General features: G+C 32.5%; 1 protein-coding gene and 1 long non-coding RNA gene across 3 annotated transcripts in view; one reads left to right on the forward strand and one right to left on the reverse strand.

The window, feature by feature from the left end:
* Positions 1–16,101, reverse strand: part of AHR (aryl hydrocarbon receptor) — a 48,244-nt gene that overhangs the window by 15,484 nt on the left and 16,659 nt on the right. Inside the window, exons 3-4 of the mRNA XM_077122347.1 lie at positions 4,459–4,562; positions 241–330 (exon numbers count right to left, since the gene is read on the reverse strand). Of these exons, the coding sequence (XP_076978462.1) occupies positions 241–330; positions 4,459–4,562 (194 nt within the window). The remainder of the gene's footprint in view (positions 1–240; positions 331–4,458; positions 4,563–16,101) is intronic.
* Positions 1–16,101, forward strand: part of LOC143651557 (uncharacterized) — a 32,239-nt gene that overhangs the window by 11,997 nt on the left and 4,141 nt on the right. For both annotated transcript variants that reach the window (XR_013160039.1, XR_013160040.1), the window contains exons 2-4: positions 443–523; positions 1,021–1,107; positions 1,933–2,011. This is a non-coding gene — a long non-coding RNA (uncharacterized LOC143651557). The remainder of the gene's footprint in view (positions 1–442; positions 524–1,020; positions 1,108–1,932; positions 2,012–16,101) is intronic.

The following is a 16,101-nucleotide window of genomic DNA, read 5'->3' on the forward strand; positions in this document are numbered from 1 at the left end:
ACACAATATTCATGAATCATATAAACATTTAAAGAAATCATAGTGCAGAAAATTATAAATACTAGTTAAAAATAGTTTATGAAATTAAGAATGTGATTTCTCTTATAAAGCATATATTTTAATTGATACTTCATATATTGAAAATTGTCAACTGTGTCCCTAAGGTAAAAAATACATAAAAATGAGAAAGTTCATATCCTACAAAATTATTTTTTAATGATGTAAGAAAAGTATATTTACCTGCTGAAACCCCAGGTAATCTTGTATAGTAGAAGAAGCATAAAAAACCAAAGCATCTGTAGTGACAACTAATACAAAGCCATTCAGAGCCTATGGTAAAAAAGTTATAAAATTAGTAATGTGATTTGACAACAATATTGCTACTTGTAAGTACTGGCTGTCAGTTATTTTTTTTTCCCCTCTAAAAAATATTCTTTTACAGATGGTTGAAATTATACTGCACAGAGACACTATACACCACTGAAGTGAGAAGAATCTATTCATACCTTTTGATTTGGTTAAGGTAAAACTTAACCTAAAATTTAATGCTGAGTCATAATAATTTTAATGGGATATTTTATTCCTTCTCCTCATGCTTCAGATTTTCCCTTTTAAATATATTATACACATTTTTTAGACGTAAACTGCAAAGACATCACTTACTGTAATGTGCCAGAATGCTATTTAGAAAATGATAATGTGTCAAGATGCTGGTTAGATCCTTAGGAAAGGGAATTCAGATGGGAGAAAATCCTTTTGTACAAAGACATTTAAGCACTGATGCAATTTGAAGTTTGGCTACTCTTAAAATAAGAAACATTTAAATGGAAATTATAATATACATATATGTAACTCACATAACCACATATTATATGTGATACAAATACGACAATAAAACAAACATAAATAAAATTTTGTCTATTTAAATTTAATATAACTATTACATTTAGGTTTAAATCTATTTAACAGCTAGACTTTACTATCTCTGTGGCTTTAGTTATTTATCCCTTAATGCTTTAGTGTCATCATTTGAAAAACAAGTACTATGAGCAGACAGGATGGCCGCAACTCATCTAATTCAATGTCTGGCACAGAAATGGCATGCAGGTAATGTAAGGTGTATTTATTGTAATGTAAAGATTGTAGAAATAAACAAATAAGGATTTATGTGAACATGCTTTGAGAACAATAAAGAGTTATATAAATGGTAGTAATTAGTTTATTCAACATTTAATAAACTATTACATGTCATATTGGACATATGCTAAATATTTGGGATTAAGAGTTAACAAGATATTTTTCCTGTATAGTCTAGTGAATACTCTTATTTTCACATGAAGTAAATTAAAAAGAGTGACTGTCTCCCTTTTCACTCCAATTCTTTTCACTTTCAAGATCCCTGGTCTTTGTTATACTTCGGAAAACTTGATTTTAAAAACTACAGCACTTACTATATTTAACTGCCACTTTCATTATGTCTTTATATATTCAAGTGGGTTAATTCTTACAACAACCTACAGATGCCTTATACAGTTTTACAGTCAAGGAAATTGAGGTTAAGAACTATAAGGTAACTTGCTCAAGGTCATACATCAAGAAAAAACCTGAGCCAGGAGGTAAACTCATTATGGCCCCAAAGCCTGACCACTTAAACTATCACAATATGTTGCCTTTACATGTTAGTGATTGCCAATTGAATTAAAATCCTTAATTGCAGAGATTATACATTATATGTCACTGGTAATTTCCCTGGGACCAAAAATATTGATGATAACTACCAAGAACTTAAACATTTAATGATTATATCATACCATCACAATAAAATGTTCTTAAAAATTTTAGTTGTCAGTAACATCATTCCATTTTTACATCCTGAAAATATTTTCTTTCGAGAGAATACTATCTATTGATCATATCTGTATTATTTTGCAGTGGACCAAGTTTTTTCCAACAGTGAAACAAACTTAGTGCATGCCAATAAGCTCAACTGGTACATACCAGAAGATACAAGGTAATCAAAGATACAATGTCTCACCTCTTTAGACAAGTGCTAATTGTCAGAAATGCAGTCAAAAGCTAAAAATATTACAGATTTTTTTTATATACCTCAAACAACCTTAAACACCGTGGGGAAGAAGGTTATTACTTATTTTGAACTATCATGGTAAATTAACAGAAGGCATTAATATGGTAACTATATATATTAACAAAAGAGATTATTACCCTTTAGTCTCAGTTACATGGTTGGCATGACCTGTATTAAACCATGTTGCAGTTCACTTAGTATTTAATATAAGTAAACTGCTGTTAACCAAAATAAAGCTGCAGCATTGTAATAAGCACAATATTAAATTGCACCAGAGAGAACATGTTTCAAAAATGAAAATAAACATCTCAAGTAAATAGTTGAAAATGAAAAGATACAATTTTTAATTTCATGTTTATTCCTTAAAAGTAGCTATAAATTTAAGATAATCCAGAAAGTCTAACTATTCTAAATTTTTGCTAATAAAATATTTTTTTAAATCTTATGTGCTTCCTTTATTAAAACTAAAGGGGAAAAAAAACTAAAGGAAATGCTTTCTCATCAAAAGTTGTTAAGACATATGGTATATGCACCTCCAGAAATATTCTTAATTACTACATTTCCATGGTAACTGCTTAATAACTGTATCTTGAAAGTTTAGTCAGATGATATTATGGCAAGTATATCATGAAATAGGTCATTTTCACATTTCTATAATATTTTTAATCATCTTTCATGAAGAGAAAAGAGACAAGCATAGTCCTAAGCAAATCATACAGTATGTGTGATCCTTCCTATTGGAGAGTAATCCACAATTAGTATACAATGTAATCCCTAACAGCTGGTTCATTTTGATTACCTAAAAGTTTCCAAGTTTCAGATAATTTAACAAAAATAGAACACTGGTTTTGCATTAATTTTATTCTTACTATGTCCTTGATGCAGTATATGTTCATTATTTGACTAAACATTATAAGGGGGAAAAAAAAACAATGGCCAATAATTTTTAACTAATTTACCAAGTGTCACATCAATTAGTCCGTATTTGTTTATTTCCACTTGAAGGAAAAGAATCTCTTTATCACCATGCACCATAACCCAAGATGTGTGCTTAATCACATTAAGCAGTCATTTTTAGAAAGTTATCCTATGGCTTGATCAGGAAATCTTTATGTTTCATCTAATATATGCATAAAGATCCTCAGCCAAGGCTAGGGGAAGGACGCATGCTTGAATATATTCAATTTATTTAACATAATGGAAGTAAAAGATAATTTTTACTATCCAGCATTTGTACATGACTACAGGTTTTATAATACAAAGTAGGGGCAAAAGAATGCTATGAATTTGGCTGCACTTAAGTATTTACTAAATGAAATCATGGCATCATTAAAACTTATGGCTCCTTTTTGTTACAATGACAAACTAACTTCTTCCACTCAGTCTGTTCACTAAATAGCAATGAAATAATCATGTAATTGTGATAGCACAGATTATAACACACATCTTCATTCTATATTTTTTCAACAAAATAAATATCTGAAAATTTTAACTGAGAATGAAGTACAGTACCAGTTCCAAAAAAAAGATAAATGATAAATAATCTAAAATGCTATTACAGACAAATCTATTAGAAGTTTTCCAAGTTGAAAAACATAAAATGGGGTTTACAATTGTTGCGAAAATCTATAGTACATTGACAAATCACAAAAGCTGCTAAAGTAAAATATAAGTTACAAGATAACATTTTAAAAAAAGTAAAATTCAGGTTAAAAATCTGTTAAAGAAATGCAGTTGTAACTTACTTTAATAGGGCTATAATACTGATAATGTATATATATACATATATATGTATATGTATATATGTATATATCTGATGTCTTAAATGAGAACCTTCAAAATAATCTAGGAGTTCTTGCTATTTGAAAAAAAAACAAAAAGGGGAATTCTTCTTAAGTAATTACTTCACAGAATTACATTTTTTCACTTACTAGTGTTATATCACTATTGCAGTTTGGATAAATAATGTATGAAATGCTGGGTGAGTCCTAAATAAACTGGAGATAATTACTAGATTTATTAATTTTCCACTTGCAATTAAGCAATACCAATATAAGAGATCCAAACGAAATACTTTCCCTTATCAGAAGTTGTAAATAGTTCAGGATTCAAACACAATTAACTCTGTAATAAAAAAGACTATGGACTTCAAATGGTGAACTAAGAAGGTATGTAATTGTTATTGTACTTTTTCATATTCTTCAAATTTTCTAAAAAAAAGATTAATTTAATGAAGATTAATTAAAAAACAAAGTAATCAATGATTTGAAGAAACTGACAACTATGACACTATAATTAGGAATAGAAAAAAAATCTGATGTGTCAAATATATTTCTCCTTATTACAAGAACTATATATTTACTAAAATTTACTTGTAGTAAGAATTCTCCTTCTTCCAAGTTCAGGCCGTCTCTGAGCTTTGTTCTACAGCTATCTTGGCCTCCACTTCTGTCAGCTGAGGAGGATTTTAATGCAACTGTAGGAAAAAAGAGAAAAAAAAACCCTACAGTAAGTAGTTTTTAAGATAAGCAATTCTAAAAGATTATAACGAAAAGCCTCCATACACTAAATAAAGAGACAATGTGAAATACTGATATCAGCTTGTACTATAATGACTATGTAAATAACCCTTCTGCCAAATGTGTGGCTCCACACTCTATGTAAAAGCTAGAATGAAGAAGGACCTAATTGAGTTATCAACTGACAGCTTGTTAAAAGTAATTTTTGGTAACAGTTCACTATATGATTTTCTTTTTTTTTTCTGCATGGGCAGGAATGGGAAAGAACCCGGGTCTCCAGCATGGCAGGCGAGAACTCTGCCTGCTAAACTACCGTGGCCCACCCTACTGTATGATTTTTAACATAAGTGTGTCAAAGAATTGTATGACAGTGCCATAAACATCCTCCCATTCCTATCTACTTATTTATGAGAGTAAGGCTCCTCACAACCTACATTTAAAAAATGATTTTAAATCAATATCTATTTATCTAAATATCAATGAACAAGTAGGAGCAAGGGAAAGGGAAAGAACCAACAATATGTCTTATTAATAGATATATTTACAGTACATTTAGAATCCTCTTGTCTAGTTTTAGAGAAAAATGGTGGGTTTTTTATTAGGATCATACTAAATTTATGAATCAACTCAGGAATAACTGACATCTTTACAATGTTGAATTGTCCCATCCCAAAACATTTATGTCTTTCCATTTGTTCAAGTCTTTTCTTTTCCCTCTTTCGGTCACAGTAGTGTTCTAAAGTTGTCTGCAAAAAAGATTTGCACATTTTCATTAATGTTTTTTCCTATTCTTAAAGGTGGCCTCTCCAGCATGTTCTAATTGCTTGTGCAATATATATCTGAAAAAAAAAAATCTGATGGGATGGTAGGATGCTTCTGTTAGCTTTTTTTTATGCTTACAATTGGAAGCAGCATGCTGAAAGCAACAGACTGACCAACATACAGCCTAGGATGTAGCAGAGTTGAAGGGAAAAAATAAAAATAGCTACCATTTATTTGGCATTTTATAAATCACCAACAAATAATAGCTCACTTAAAATCATGTGGATATTAGATTTGACAGAATTGGGTCCAAATCTCAGTTCTGCCATTTAATAAATGTGTGCATGGTGAGCTCTTTGAGCGTGTTTCCTAATAATGTGAAGATTTAAGGGGGAAAAAGCCCATTCTGCAGGGTTGTGTTATTCATGTAGAGTAAGAATATATGTGAAGTTTGTGACACACAGCAGCTCCAAAGTTTGAAAAATGGTAGCAGTATTATTAGCACTATATCCCAGAGGGTATATTGGAATATAACTGCCTTGTCATAAAGACAAATCCTTCTAGATACTGTTGCAAAATCTTTCCATTTTTCTGATCCCTTTCTACCTGTGATGTTTACATAAGAGCCATCCTTAAACAAACCTCATTTTAGCATTCCTTTTAAGACTCCTTATTTCTTTTTCTTTTAAATTTTTATTAATTAAAAAAATTACAACAAACACAAACATTCCCAACACACACTCAGCAATTCACAATATCATCACATAGTTGCATATTCATCATCATGATCATTTCCCAGACATTAGCATCAATTCAGAAAAATAAATAAAAAGACTACAGAAAAATATAACAAACAGAAAAAAAAATTTTACAGGCCATACCCCTTACTGATCCCTTTCATTTCAAACTAAATCTAATTTTAACATTTGTTCCCCCTATTATTTATTTTTATTCCATATATTTCTCTCATCTGTTGACAAGGTAGATAAAAGGAGCATCAGACACAAGGTTTTCACCATCACACAGTCACATTGTGAAAGCTATATCATTACACAATCATCATCAAGAAACATGGCTACTGGAACACAGCTCTACATTTTCAGGCAGTTCCCTCCAGCCTCTCCATTACATCTTGGATAACAAGGTGATACCTACTTAATGCGTAAGAATAACTTCCAGGATAAGACTCCTTATTTCTTTATATATTTTTTTGTGCCAAAGTTAATCTGATTCAGTGAATAGCCACAGATTTAATAACCAGATATTCTTTCAGTTCGAACAAAGCACCATATAAAAACTGCTTAACGTTTGCTGTGTATTCGCTAGCAAATCATCAGAGTTTTCCCAACGTAGGGAGTGAAATTCAGAATGTGCTAAACAACTAGAACATTATGCCAAGTTTTTGCCTTTACAGAACTGGAAACCTATCACTTTGAAAGAAGCGGCCAAAAGCCTGACCTCTAAATATAACAATTTTAAAAGGCCAGAGAACAGATTTCCTAATGCCAAAAAATAGTTTGGGCTAAATTAATTGATCTAATAGTTTAATCAAGTCCAAAGGAAATGCTTAGTCTCTTCTTGTTGAAAGATAAAAGAGAGAAAGCCCTTTTCTCCCTTTCTATTTAGGTTTTTTTGTTGTGACTGTTGTTTCTTGCCTTGTAATGGCCGAATTTGCTAAAATATACTAAAGTCCCACAAAATCAGAGTTAATGATACTCTGCTACCTTCCCAAAAGCTACAGTATGAAGCACAATTTGAGTTATTCCAAATATCAATCAGATTTGCTATTGAAAAAAAAAAAACCAAATCCTTACATAATGAAAAAAGCAATGTGAGCCTAAAAAAAAATTTTTTTTTCTGTTTGTTGTATTTTTCTGTTGTCTTTTTATTTCTTTTTCTGAATTGATGCTAATGTTCTGGGAAATGATCATGATGATGAATATGCAACTATGTGATGATATTGTGAATTGCTGAGTGTGTGTTGGGAATGTTTGTGTTTCTTGTAATTTTTTTAATTAATAAAAAATTAAAAAAAAAAGAAATAAGGAGCCTTAAAAGGAATGCTAAAATGAGGTTTGTTTAAGGATGGCTCTTATGTAAACGTCACAGGTAGAAAGGGATCAGAAAAATGGAAAGATTTTGCAACAGTATCTAGAAGGATTTGTCTTTATGACAAGGCAGTTATATTCCAATATAGGTATTTAGGCTGGTAGGTAATTAACTGTTGAATTTAAAATTTCTATTTTATATTTTAAAATTAATTTTTAACCAGGGGGATTGATGTCCATTCCAACTGGAATAACTGGTAAGAGAAAAACACAGATAAACATTAAGAAAGAACTGTCTGACCAGTGTAAAGATGAATAAGAAATGAAAGAGACCACTCATCTCAGAATGATTCAGGATTTGTCCCTGGGCTTATATTGGGGGTATTAGACAATGATATTAGACAGGAGACAGACCCTGCCTTTGAGTAGGGCATATAAGATAGGGAAATAAAGAACTAGAAAAGAACGTCAAAAACAATTAAGTACTAAATTGGGATTTCATTAAGTATTATGGAAATCTAAAGGGGAGGAAAAATAAAAAGCATAAATTGTCTATAAACAATGCTTATATAACTCTAAATGTTGGAAGGACAATATTTAATAAATGTAACTATTGCCTAAGTAGGAAAAATGGCAAGTGCTTTTTGGGGAATGATCACTGGAGGGTTCTACTGACATTAAACTACAAATATTCCTGTTATTCTTCTATTTAAGATTAAAGATAATCAGTAGTAAAAGATTTAAGTAATTATCCTGCAAAGGAAGTATGCATTTCTTTCCCATCTCCACTGGAAAAATACTAATACTAATGTGACTTTTTATAAAACTTATTTTATGTCCTGACCTCTACTCAATGTTTGTGATTCTCACCTATCAATGAAGCTTTTCCTCTATTTCTTTATCTCATACCTACCACCTCTTCCTTGTTCTTAAAATTACCGGAAGCTGTGTTAATTAGTACTACTTGGCATTCATGTATACATTGCTTGTCTTGACCAGGAAGCAATGTAAGAAGTGAGTAAAAAGGTGACGGAATACTGTCACAAGCACTACTTCCTACCATCTGAGTGGTCCTGAATAAGTTACTTAGTAATAAAATATGCTACCAACTGAGCACACACTGTATGTCAAACACTTTCCATGTATTTTATCTTATTTAATCTTCACAATAGACCTGTGAGACTGGCATTATTGACCTTTTAATAGATTAGGAAACTGAGACTTAGGGAAGTCCAGAAACTTTCCCAAGTGGTAGCGCCTCAATTAAAAAGGCAGGCAGTCTGACCCCAGAGTAAGAGCTATTATTACTAACCACCTCTTAGACCTCTACCACTGTTAACCACCTTTGGCCTTTAATTACCTTATATGTAAAATGAGGACAATAATACCTATTGAGACAAGTTCTTATGAGAATTACTATAATAACATGCAGGGTAATATGGGCAATACTTGGAGTTTATCACTGAGCAAAGACAGATATAAGGAGCTAGACCCTGAGTTTACATCTGCCCAAACCATTAGGGAAAGTTTACATAAAAGTGCACACAAGGGTTAACTGAGTGTGTTCTCACCTCTGTATGCCTGAAGAATGACTATCTAGCAAACTGCTATGATGACTCTATTGGCAAAGCTCTGAAAGTACCTCAAAACTGTGAATTGTTATATAAATTACATGCATAATCATATACATAGGCCATCAGAAATATTACATCACAGAATTAAATAGGATAGTTCACACAAAAGAGACTCCTACCTGAAAATAAGTTTCCAGCTAACTCTGCTACTTGGGGAGCATCTGCTATGACAGACCTTGGGTTAAAATCCTCCCCCATCTGTTGAATTCACCAGAACTCCAAAAGTGTAAGCATCTGGCTTTGAGCATCACATGGACTATTAAACCATCACAATATTTCAACTATTTCTCATTAAAAGATCCATGAAGAAATTATTCAGTAAGAAAGAAATTAAATTAATGATGGAGTTTAGAGTGTAAATATATAATGGCATAAACAAATTGTAATATTCAAAAAAAGATTTGAGTCTTATTTCCACATGAATTTAACCATATTCATGTTTCCTAACATGATACATTCCTTCCTTAAACATCTGAGCCCAGATTTCCATTTCTCCTTACAATTTAAGTATTTTCTCTTCAAAAAGCATGCTCTGAATTGTCCGAGAGACAATTCAGGAGGAAGAAATATTGGCACGTGAGAAATTATATTTTGTGTATTTTTAAATAAAAAAAAATTCTAGTAATACATATAGAACCTAAGATTTCCCCCTTTTAACCACATTCAACGTTTCAGTGCTATTATGTTCACAATGTTACACAACCATCACAATCCAATACCAAAATTTTTCCATCATCCCAAATAGAAACTGTACAATTTAAGCGTCAATTTCCCATTTCACACCCACTCCTCGGCCCCAAATAATCTATGTTAGTTTCTGACTCGATGAATTTTCTTGTTCTAATTATTTCCTATGTGAGCTCATAAAATATTTGTCTGACTTATTTCATTAAATACAACGTCTTCTAAGTTCATCCAAGTTGTTGCATGTGTCACAACTAAATTCCTCTCATGACTGACTAACATTCTGATGTGTGTATATACCACATTTTGCCTATCCAGTCATCAACTGATGGATATTTGGGTTGCTTCCATCTTTTGGCTATTGTGAATAGTGCCACTACGACCACGGGTGTGCAAATATCAGCTTGAGTACCCAATTTCAATTCTTTGGAGTATATACCTAGAACGGACTGCCAGGTCATATGGTGGTTATGTATTGAATTTTTTGAGGAACTGCCAAACTGTTTGCCACAACAGTTGACTTGAAACTCTAGTTATTTACAATTAGAAAACTACTTGCTACTCTCGAAGAATGTTCATTAAGATTAAGATTTGATACAGACTGAAGAAGGCTGCTTTATTAAATAACTCACATATCTTTGTAATATGCTATTATCCTAAAAGAAATGTATATAGTTGCCATGGGCAGGCTCTGGGAATTGAATCTGGCTCTCCAGCACAAAGAATTACATTCTTTTTTTTCCTTTTAGTATTTTTATTGAAAAATCTTCACATACATAGAGTCCATACACAGTGTATAACCAATGGCTCACAATATCATCACATAGTTGTGTATTCATCACCATGATCATTTTTAGAACATTTGCATCACTCCAGAAATAGAAATATAAACTTGTACATCCTATACCCCTTACCCCTCCCCCTCTCATCAACCACTAGTATTTCCATCTACCCAACTTATCTTACCACTTATTTATTTTTTATCCATTTTTTTTTACTCATCTGTCCATACCCTAGATAAAAGGAGCTTCAGAGACAAAGTTTTCACAATCACACAGTCACATTGTAAAAGTTATCTCTTTATGCAATCATCTTCAAGAATCAAGGCTATAGGAACACAGCTCAATAGTTTCAGGTACTTCCCTCCAGCCACTCCAATGCATCATAAACTAAACAGATATCTATGTAATGCATAAGGATAACCTCCAGAATAACTTCTCAACTCTGTTTGAAATCTCTCAGCCACTGAAACTTTATATTTTCTCATTTCTCTCTTCCCCCTTTTGGCCAAAAAAACTTTCTCAATCCCATGATGCTGGGTCCTGGTGAATCCTGGAAGTTCTGTCCTATGTTGCCAGGGAGATTTACACCCCTGGGAGTCATGTCACACATAGAAGGGGGGAAGGGCAGCGAGTTCACCTGCTGAGTTGGCTTAGAGAGAGACCACATCTGGGCAACAAAAGAGGTTCTCCGGGAGTGATTCTTAGGCATAATTTTAAGTAGGCTTAACCTGTCCTTTGCATGAATAAATTTCACAAGGGCAAATCCCAATTGAGGGCTCAGACTATTGATTTGATTGTCCCACTGCTTGCAAAAGTATCAGAAATTCTCCAAACAGGGAAACTGAGTATTTCCTCCTTTCTCCCCAGTTCCCCAAGGGGACTTTGCAGATAATTTTTTAATCTCTGGGAAGAATCAGGGCATCACACTAACCTGGACAAATCAACAAGATCTCCCACACTATTCAAGATTCCATGGGGTACTGCTAACATTCATTCACCATTCTCTCTTCATAGTAAAGGCTACAGGTTATACTCTAATAAATCAAAGAACTTGAAACTCTAGTTACTTACAATTAGAAAACTACTTGCTACTCTAGAAGAATGTTAAGATTAAAATTTGATAGAGACTGATGAGGGCTGCTTTATTAAGTAACTCACATATCTTTGTAATATGCTATGATCCTAAAAGAAAACTATAATCCATCCTAAATAAATTGATAATGCCATAGGTTTAGTATCATCTGGTATTATTCAGGATTGCTGTCATTACCTGATCATTATAAACTCTGCCACTACCTAGACGCTTCATTAGAAGAATAATCCTTTATTTAGTTAATGTTCCGGACTTTCTCTTTTTACAGGAAGAAAACTATGACTAGTGTCTGAAAGCGAATATCAGATTATCACACTCTAGATAGTTGCAACAATAGCTCTCCAAAAACCAGTTAAACAATACATTTTCTTACTCCCTTTAAAATAGTAAAGTCAAATGAAAATGGTTAATACAAAATCTATACATGCAAAGAAAAGGAGTGTTTGTAAGTAATTAATAATGCATGTATCTACTAGTCAAGAGAAATTCTGAGTCAGAGGTTTTGTGAGAATGGATGCATCTTTTATTGCTTACTTCTTAAAAGCCTATAATGGCTTAAGTTTGTAAATACCTAGTCATACATAACATGTCTAAATTGTTCAATTACTATGTCTTAATGAAAAGAATGGCAGTGGGGAATACACTGCATTTCTGCTTCACACATTGTCAAGATGAAATTCAAAATGCACTTTGAGTAGTGGTATTTAACTTATTAATTAGAAAAATGGCTTAAAACCCTAACAGAGACTATAATCACCTGGAAGGCTGAATAAAACATACTGCTGTGTCCCACTGCTCAATTTCTGATTCAGTGGTACAGAGGCAGCTGCACAGCTTGCACTGCTGAAAGTTCCCAGGTGGTGCTCAGGCGCAGATGCCACATCTTGAGAATAAATGACTTAGAACATCCGGATTTGGGGAATGACTTACAAATAGAATACCATCATATTTTCTGAAATCATCATTTCCATACTTAAAGAGCGTATTATTAGAATGATGTCTTCTGGAAATAACAAATCTAATCCCAATAACTGAAACACAGGGCAATAATGAAAATTCCATATGTACACAAATACAGCAAGCAACACATAGTATCCATAATTTATAGGCTCAGAAAAGAAAACTGTCACTTTTCCCTGATCAAAATGCCTTGATTGGAATGAATGTGTGTCATTTCTGATAAAAGAAACCAATATGAGGAAGTAAATTATTACATATTATACCAAAAAGCTGAAAAGAATTTATTAGCAAATTTCCTTCTCTAAATCAAAACACAGAATTAATTCAGCCTTAAGATTCTCAGATGATATTTAATGTCAAGTCCCTAAAGCCCCTTTGCATATTTAACAATAACAACAAATGTTCTCCAGTAAAAAAAATAAAATGTCTGTGCTCTGCAAAAAATAACCATTAACAGTTTTAAGTCTAAAATATACTTCACTGGTCTCTTACCTAGTTTAATCCACTACAAACCTAAAATATTAGGACAAGCACACATTATTATAGACCATGCTGAGAAGACAAAACTTTACGGTACAGTAAGTTTAAGGCCACAAGATGAGCAAGGATCTATGTTTCCTGACTGCCAATGGTTTCACTATATGACACCATTTCGCTTTACCTGGCTGAGAGGGAATGTCGCCTCTACAATACATAAAGTAAGCCTGTAACTAGACACTATCAAGAATCCAGTTGATGAAAGACTACCCTAAACACTGGCAATGATAGACAACCTCGTGTGGGTAAATTTCAGGCTAGGCATAGCAGGAAAAACACTATACAGACAACTTGAGTTCACTAAGCTGACCAATCCCCTTGGACACACTCCTCCACTGCAGCCCCCCACTGTGAACACCCGAGAGGCTTCATGGTTTTTATGGACAATCAAGTACCAGAAATTACCTTCTCCAGTATTATTTTTCTGTATGGACTTTAATTTTATTTCGGTTTACATTTTATGTACAATTTCCTCTTTGGACTCTAATTTAAGAACATGAAACCCCACATGAAGTTATCTTTAAGGGAAACTCATTATCACCTTAGTGTAGTTTCATATACCACAGATTTGCTCTCCTCCACCTGTGCCCATCCTTAAAAGCATCTTATCCCTTCTCTGGTGTTTTCTCTTTTACACGTGCTTTCCCCCTGGAATATTTTATCCACTTCCATGGCTTAAAATATTATCCCATCTAAAAAGGACCCCCAAATTTAAATCTCCAATATGAGCAAATAAATGAGTTTGAGCTCCTGATTAAAGTACTGATTAATCAAAAAAGTAAAAGTCTGTAACAGCAAGATTTGAAAATAATACATAAATATGATTACTTAGTAAAAATGGTTAGTGGCAATGACACCGTTTCTTTACAGACCTTAAAGCAATTCATTTATTTTGCTATATATGTGAATATACAGTTTTAAAACTCTATAGCATGAAAATGTTATATATTCCATTAACCAGATCATGAAGTCTAACAAAAGATTAAAAGATTTAACACACAAGATTTATAAGTCTATATTTGAAAATTAAAAGAAGGGAAATTTGCTGTGAGTTGACTAGCTTTAATATTAATTTAATGATAGTCTTCTTAAAATAAATAAATAGGGCAGGCAATGGTGGCTCAGTGGCAGAGTTCTCACCTGCCATGCTGGACATCCAGGTTCGATTCCTGGTGCCTGCCTATGTGAAAAAAAATAAATAAATAAAAGCTAAAGGCACAAAGTGACAAACAACTAGATCTGTCCATGGGCAAGCACTAAAGACCACAGAACCATGGAACTCTAGGTAACAATCAAAGAGAAAACCCATTAAATCAATAAGTTTAACAGACAGGAAAGAAACAAAATACACAATCAATCTTGCAATAAGCTTAGGTTCAGCCTGAATTTCGGATAGACATCACTACATTGTTGTAAATACTTAAGGCAAACAAAAACACTCAAAGATGAAAAGTGTTCAATTATAAAACCATACCTTAAATATAAATTTATTCATTGAATCTAATGAATTTTATGTTGGAAGTTAAGATATCTGCAACTTTTGTAAATTATTTGGCATATAGCAATTTGAGAATTATTGCAAAGCAAATGAAATCAGTTCCAGAATTCTCAAGAATGAAAAAGCAGACATACAAATACATTAACCTTTATAAAACATCAACTCTTAAAAGGCCTTTACTTATTTTTTACTGCTTGATCAAGCTGATTCTTGTTATATACACACACACTTTTTTTTCAAGACTAATGAATGTTCTGGCTAATGGACACCAAAAGAAGATCGAAATCTAGAGAAATGTACAGCTGAAGATGAATAAACACAAAAGCTCTCTTTTGAAAAACCTGATGAACTGGAGATGAATTGTTAAAAGCATTGCAAAAGGAAGCCCAGGAAAAAAGCACATAAAATTTTTAATTTAAAACAAAGTCAACAAAGATCCATGATTAACCATGAGATCAAACAAATGTTAGATTATCTCAATATGCCGTAAATTCCTCTCACAGCTTTTTAGACTTACTGGATTTAAAATATTCCAACATGTAAATAATATTTCACTTAAAAAACAGTGATTATTTTAAGCATACACAGTGATTCAAGGTTCAGAATCCCCCTATATTACCTAGTTTTAAACGTTACCAGAAAAGTAATCCCTATGACAGCTGCAAATGCAGGAATTTGGAATTAGGAACTCAGACCGTTAAACTCAGTTCTCTTAGACTTTCTGATAACCTAGATAAAATCAGCTTTCCCTTGTTTCCAAATCTCCCTGTCCACAAACTAAATTTCATCTCAATGATAAAGTGGTCATATGAAGTAACCCATAACTGAGGAACTAATGGAGGATGTACAACAGTCGATGATTTTTTTAAAGGTACAATATTTATTGTAGATGTTTTAATTAATAAATGCTTCATGTATATGAACCTTACTATTTTCTCCCAGAAAACTATTTATGGTCTTTTTTTTACCTCATTAGATATTTTTAACTAAATGAATAAAAAATTGGATAGTCATTTCCAAATTTTTAATTTTGGGGATTGCTGTCAAGAGGCAGACTGATTGCAACACAAAATTTAATATGGTACTTCAAGAAGTGATAAGGAAATCTAATTCATATGATACGCTGAAAATTATCCTTACTATGAATAAAACTTTAGCACATTGGTCAGATTTGTCAACAAACTCAATGTTCACTGCCTTATCCTGACATTAAGAGAGACAAATGTAAGACACAGTTAAGGAAAAACTTATTTTCCTTAACTTCAACTATTTCAAAGATTAAAAATACAACCATCCAAATCCTCGTCTCCTACTGATCATAGTCACTAAGTTATTTAAGCTTTTTCAAAAATTTCAATCTCAAATGTAATATTTGAGTCTAACACTCATTCTGTGATTAGGTTCTATCCTTTACATCCTTTAAAAAAAATTTCAGTGGGAGAGTTTAATCTTAACATTCTGGAATTCGGTGAAAAGCTGTGAACATAAAGCTCAAAGA

The sequence above is a fragment of the Tamandua tetradactyla genome, chromosome 1, assembly GCF_023851605.1.
Source record: "Tamandua tetradactyla isolate mTamTet1 chromosome 1, mTamTet1.pri, whole genome shotgun sequence".
NCBI lineage: Eukaryota > Metazoa > Chordata > Mammalia > Pilosa > Myrmecophagidae > Tamandua > Tamandua tetradactyla.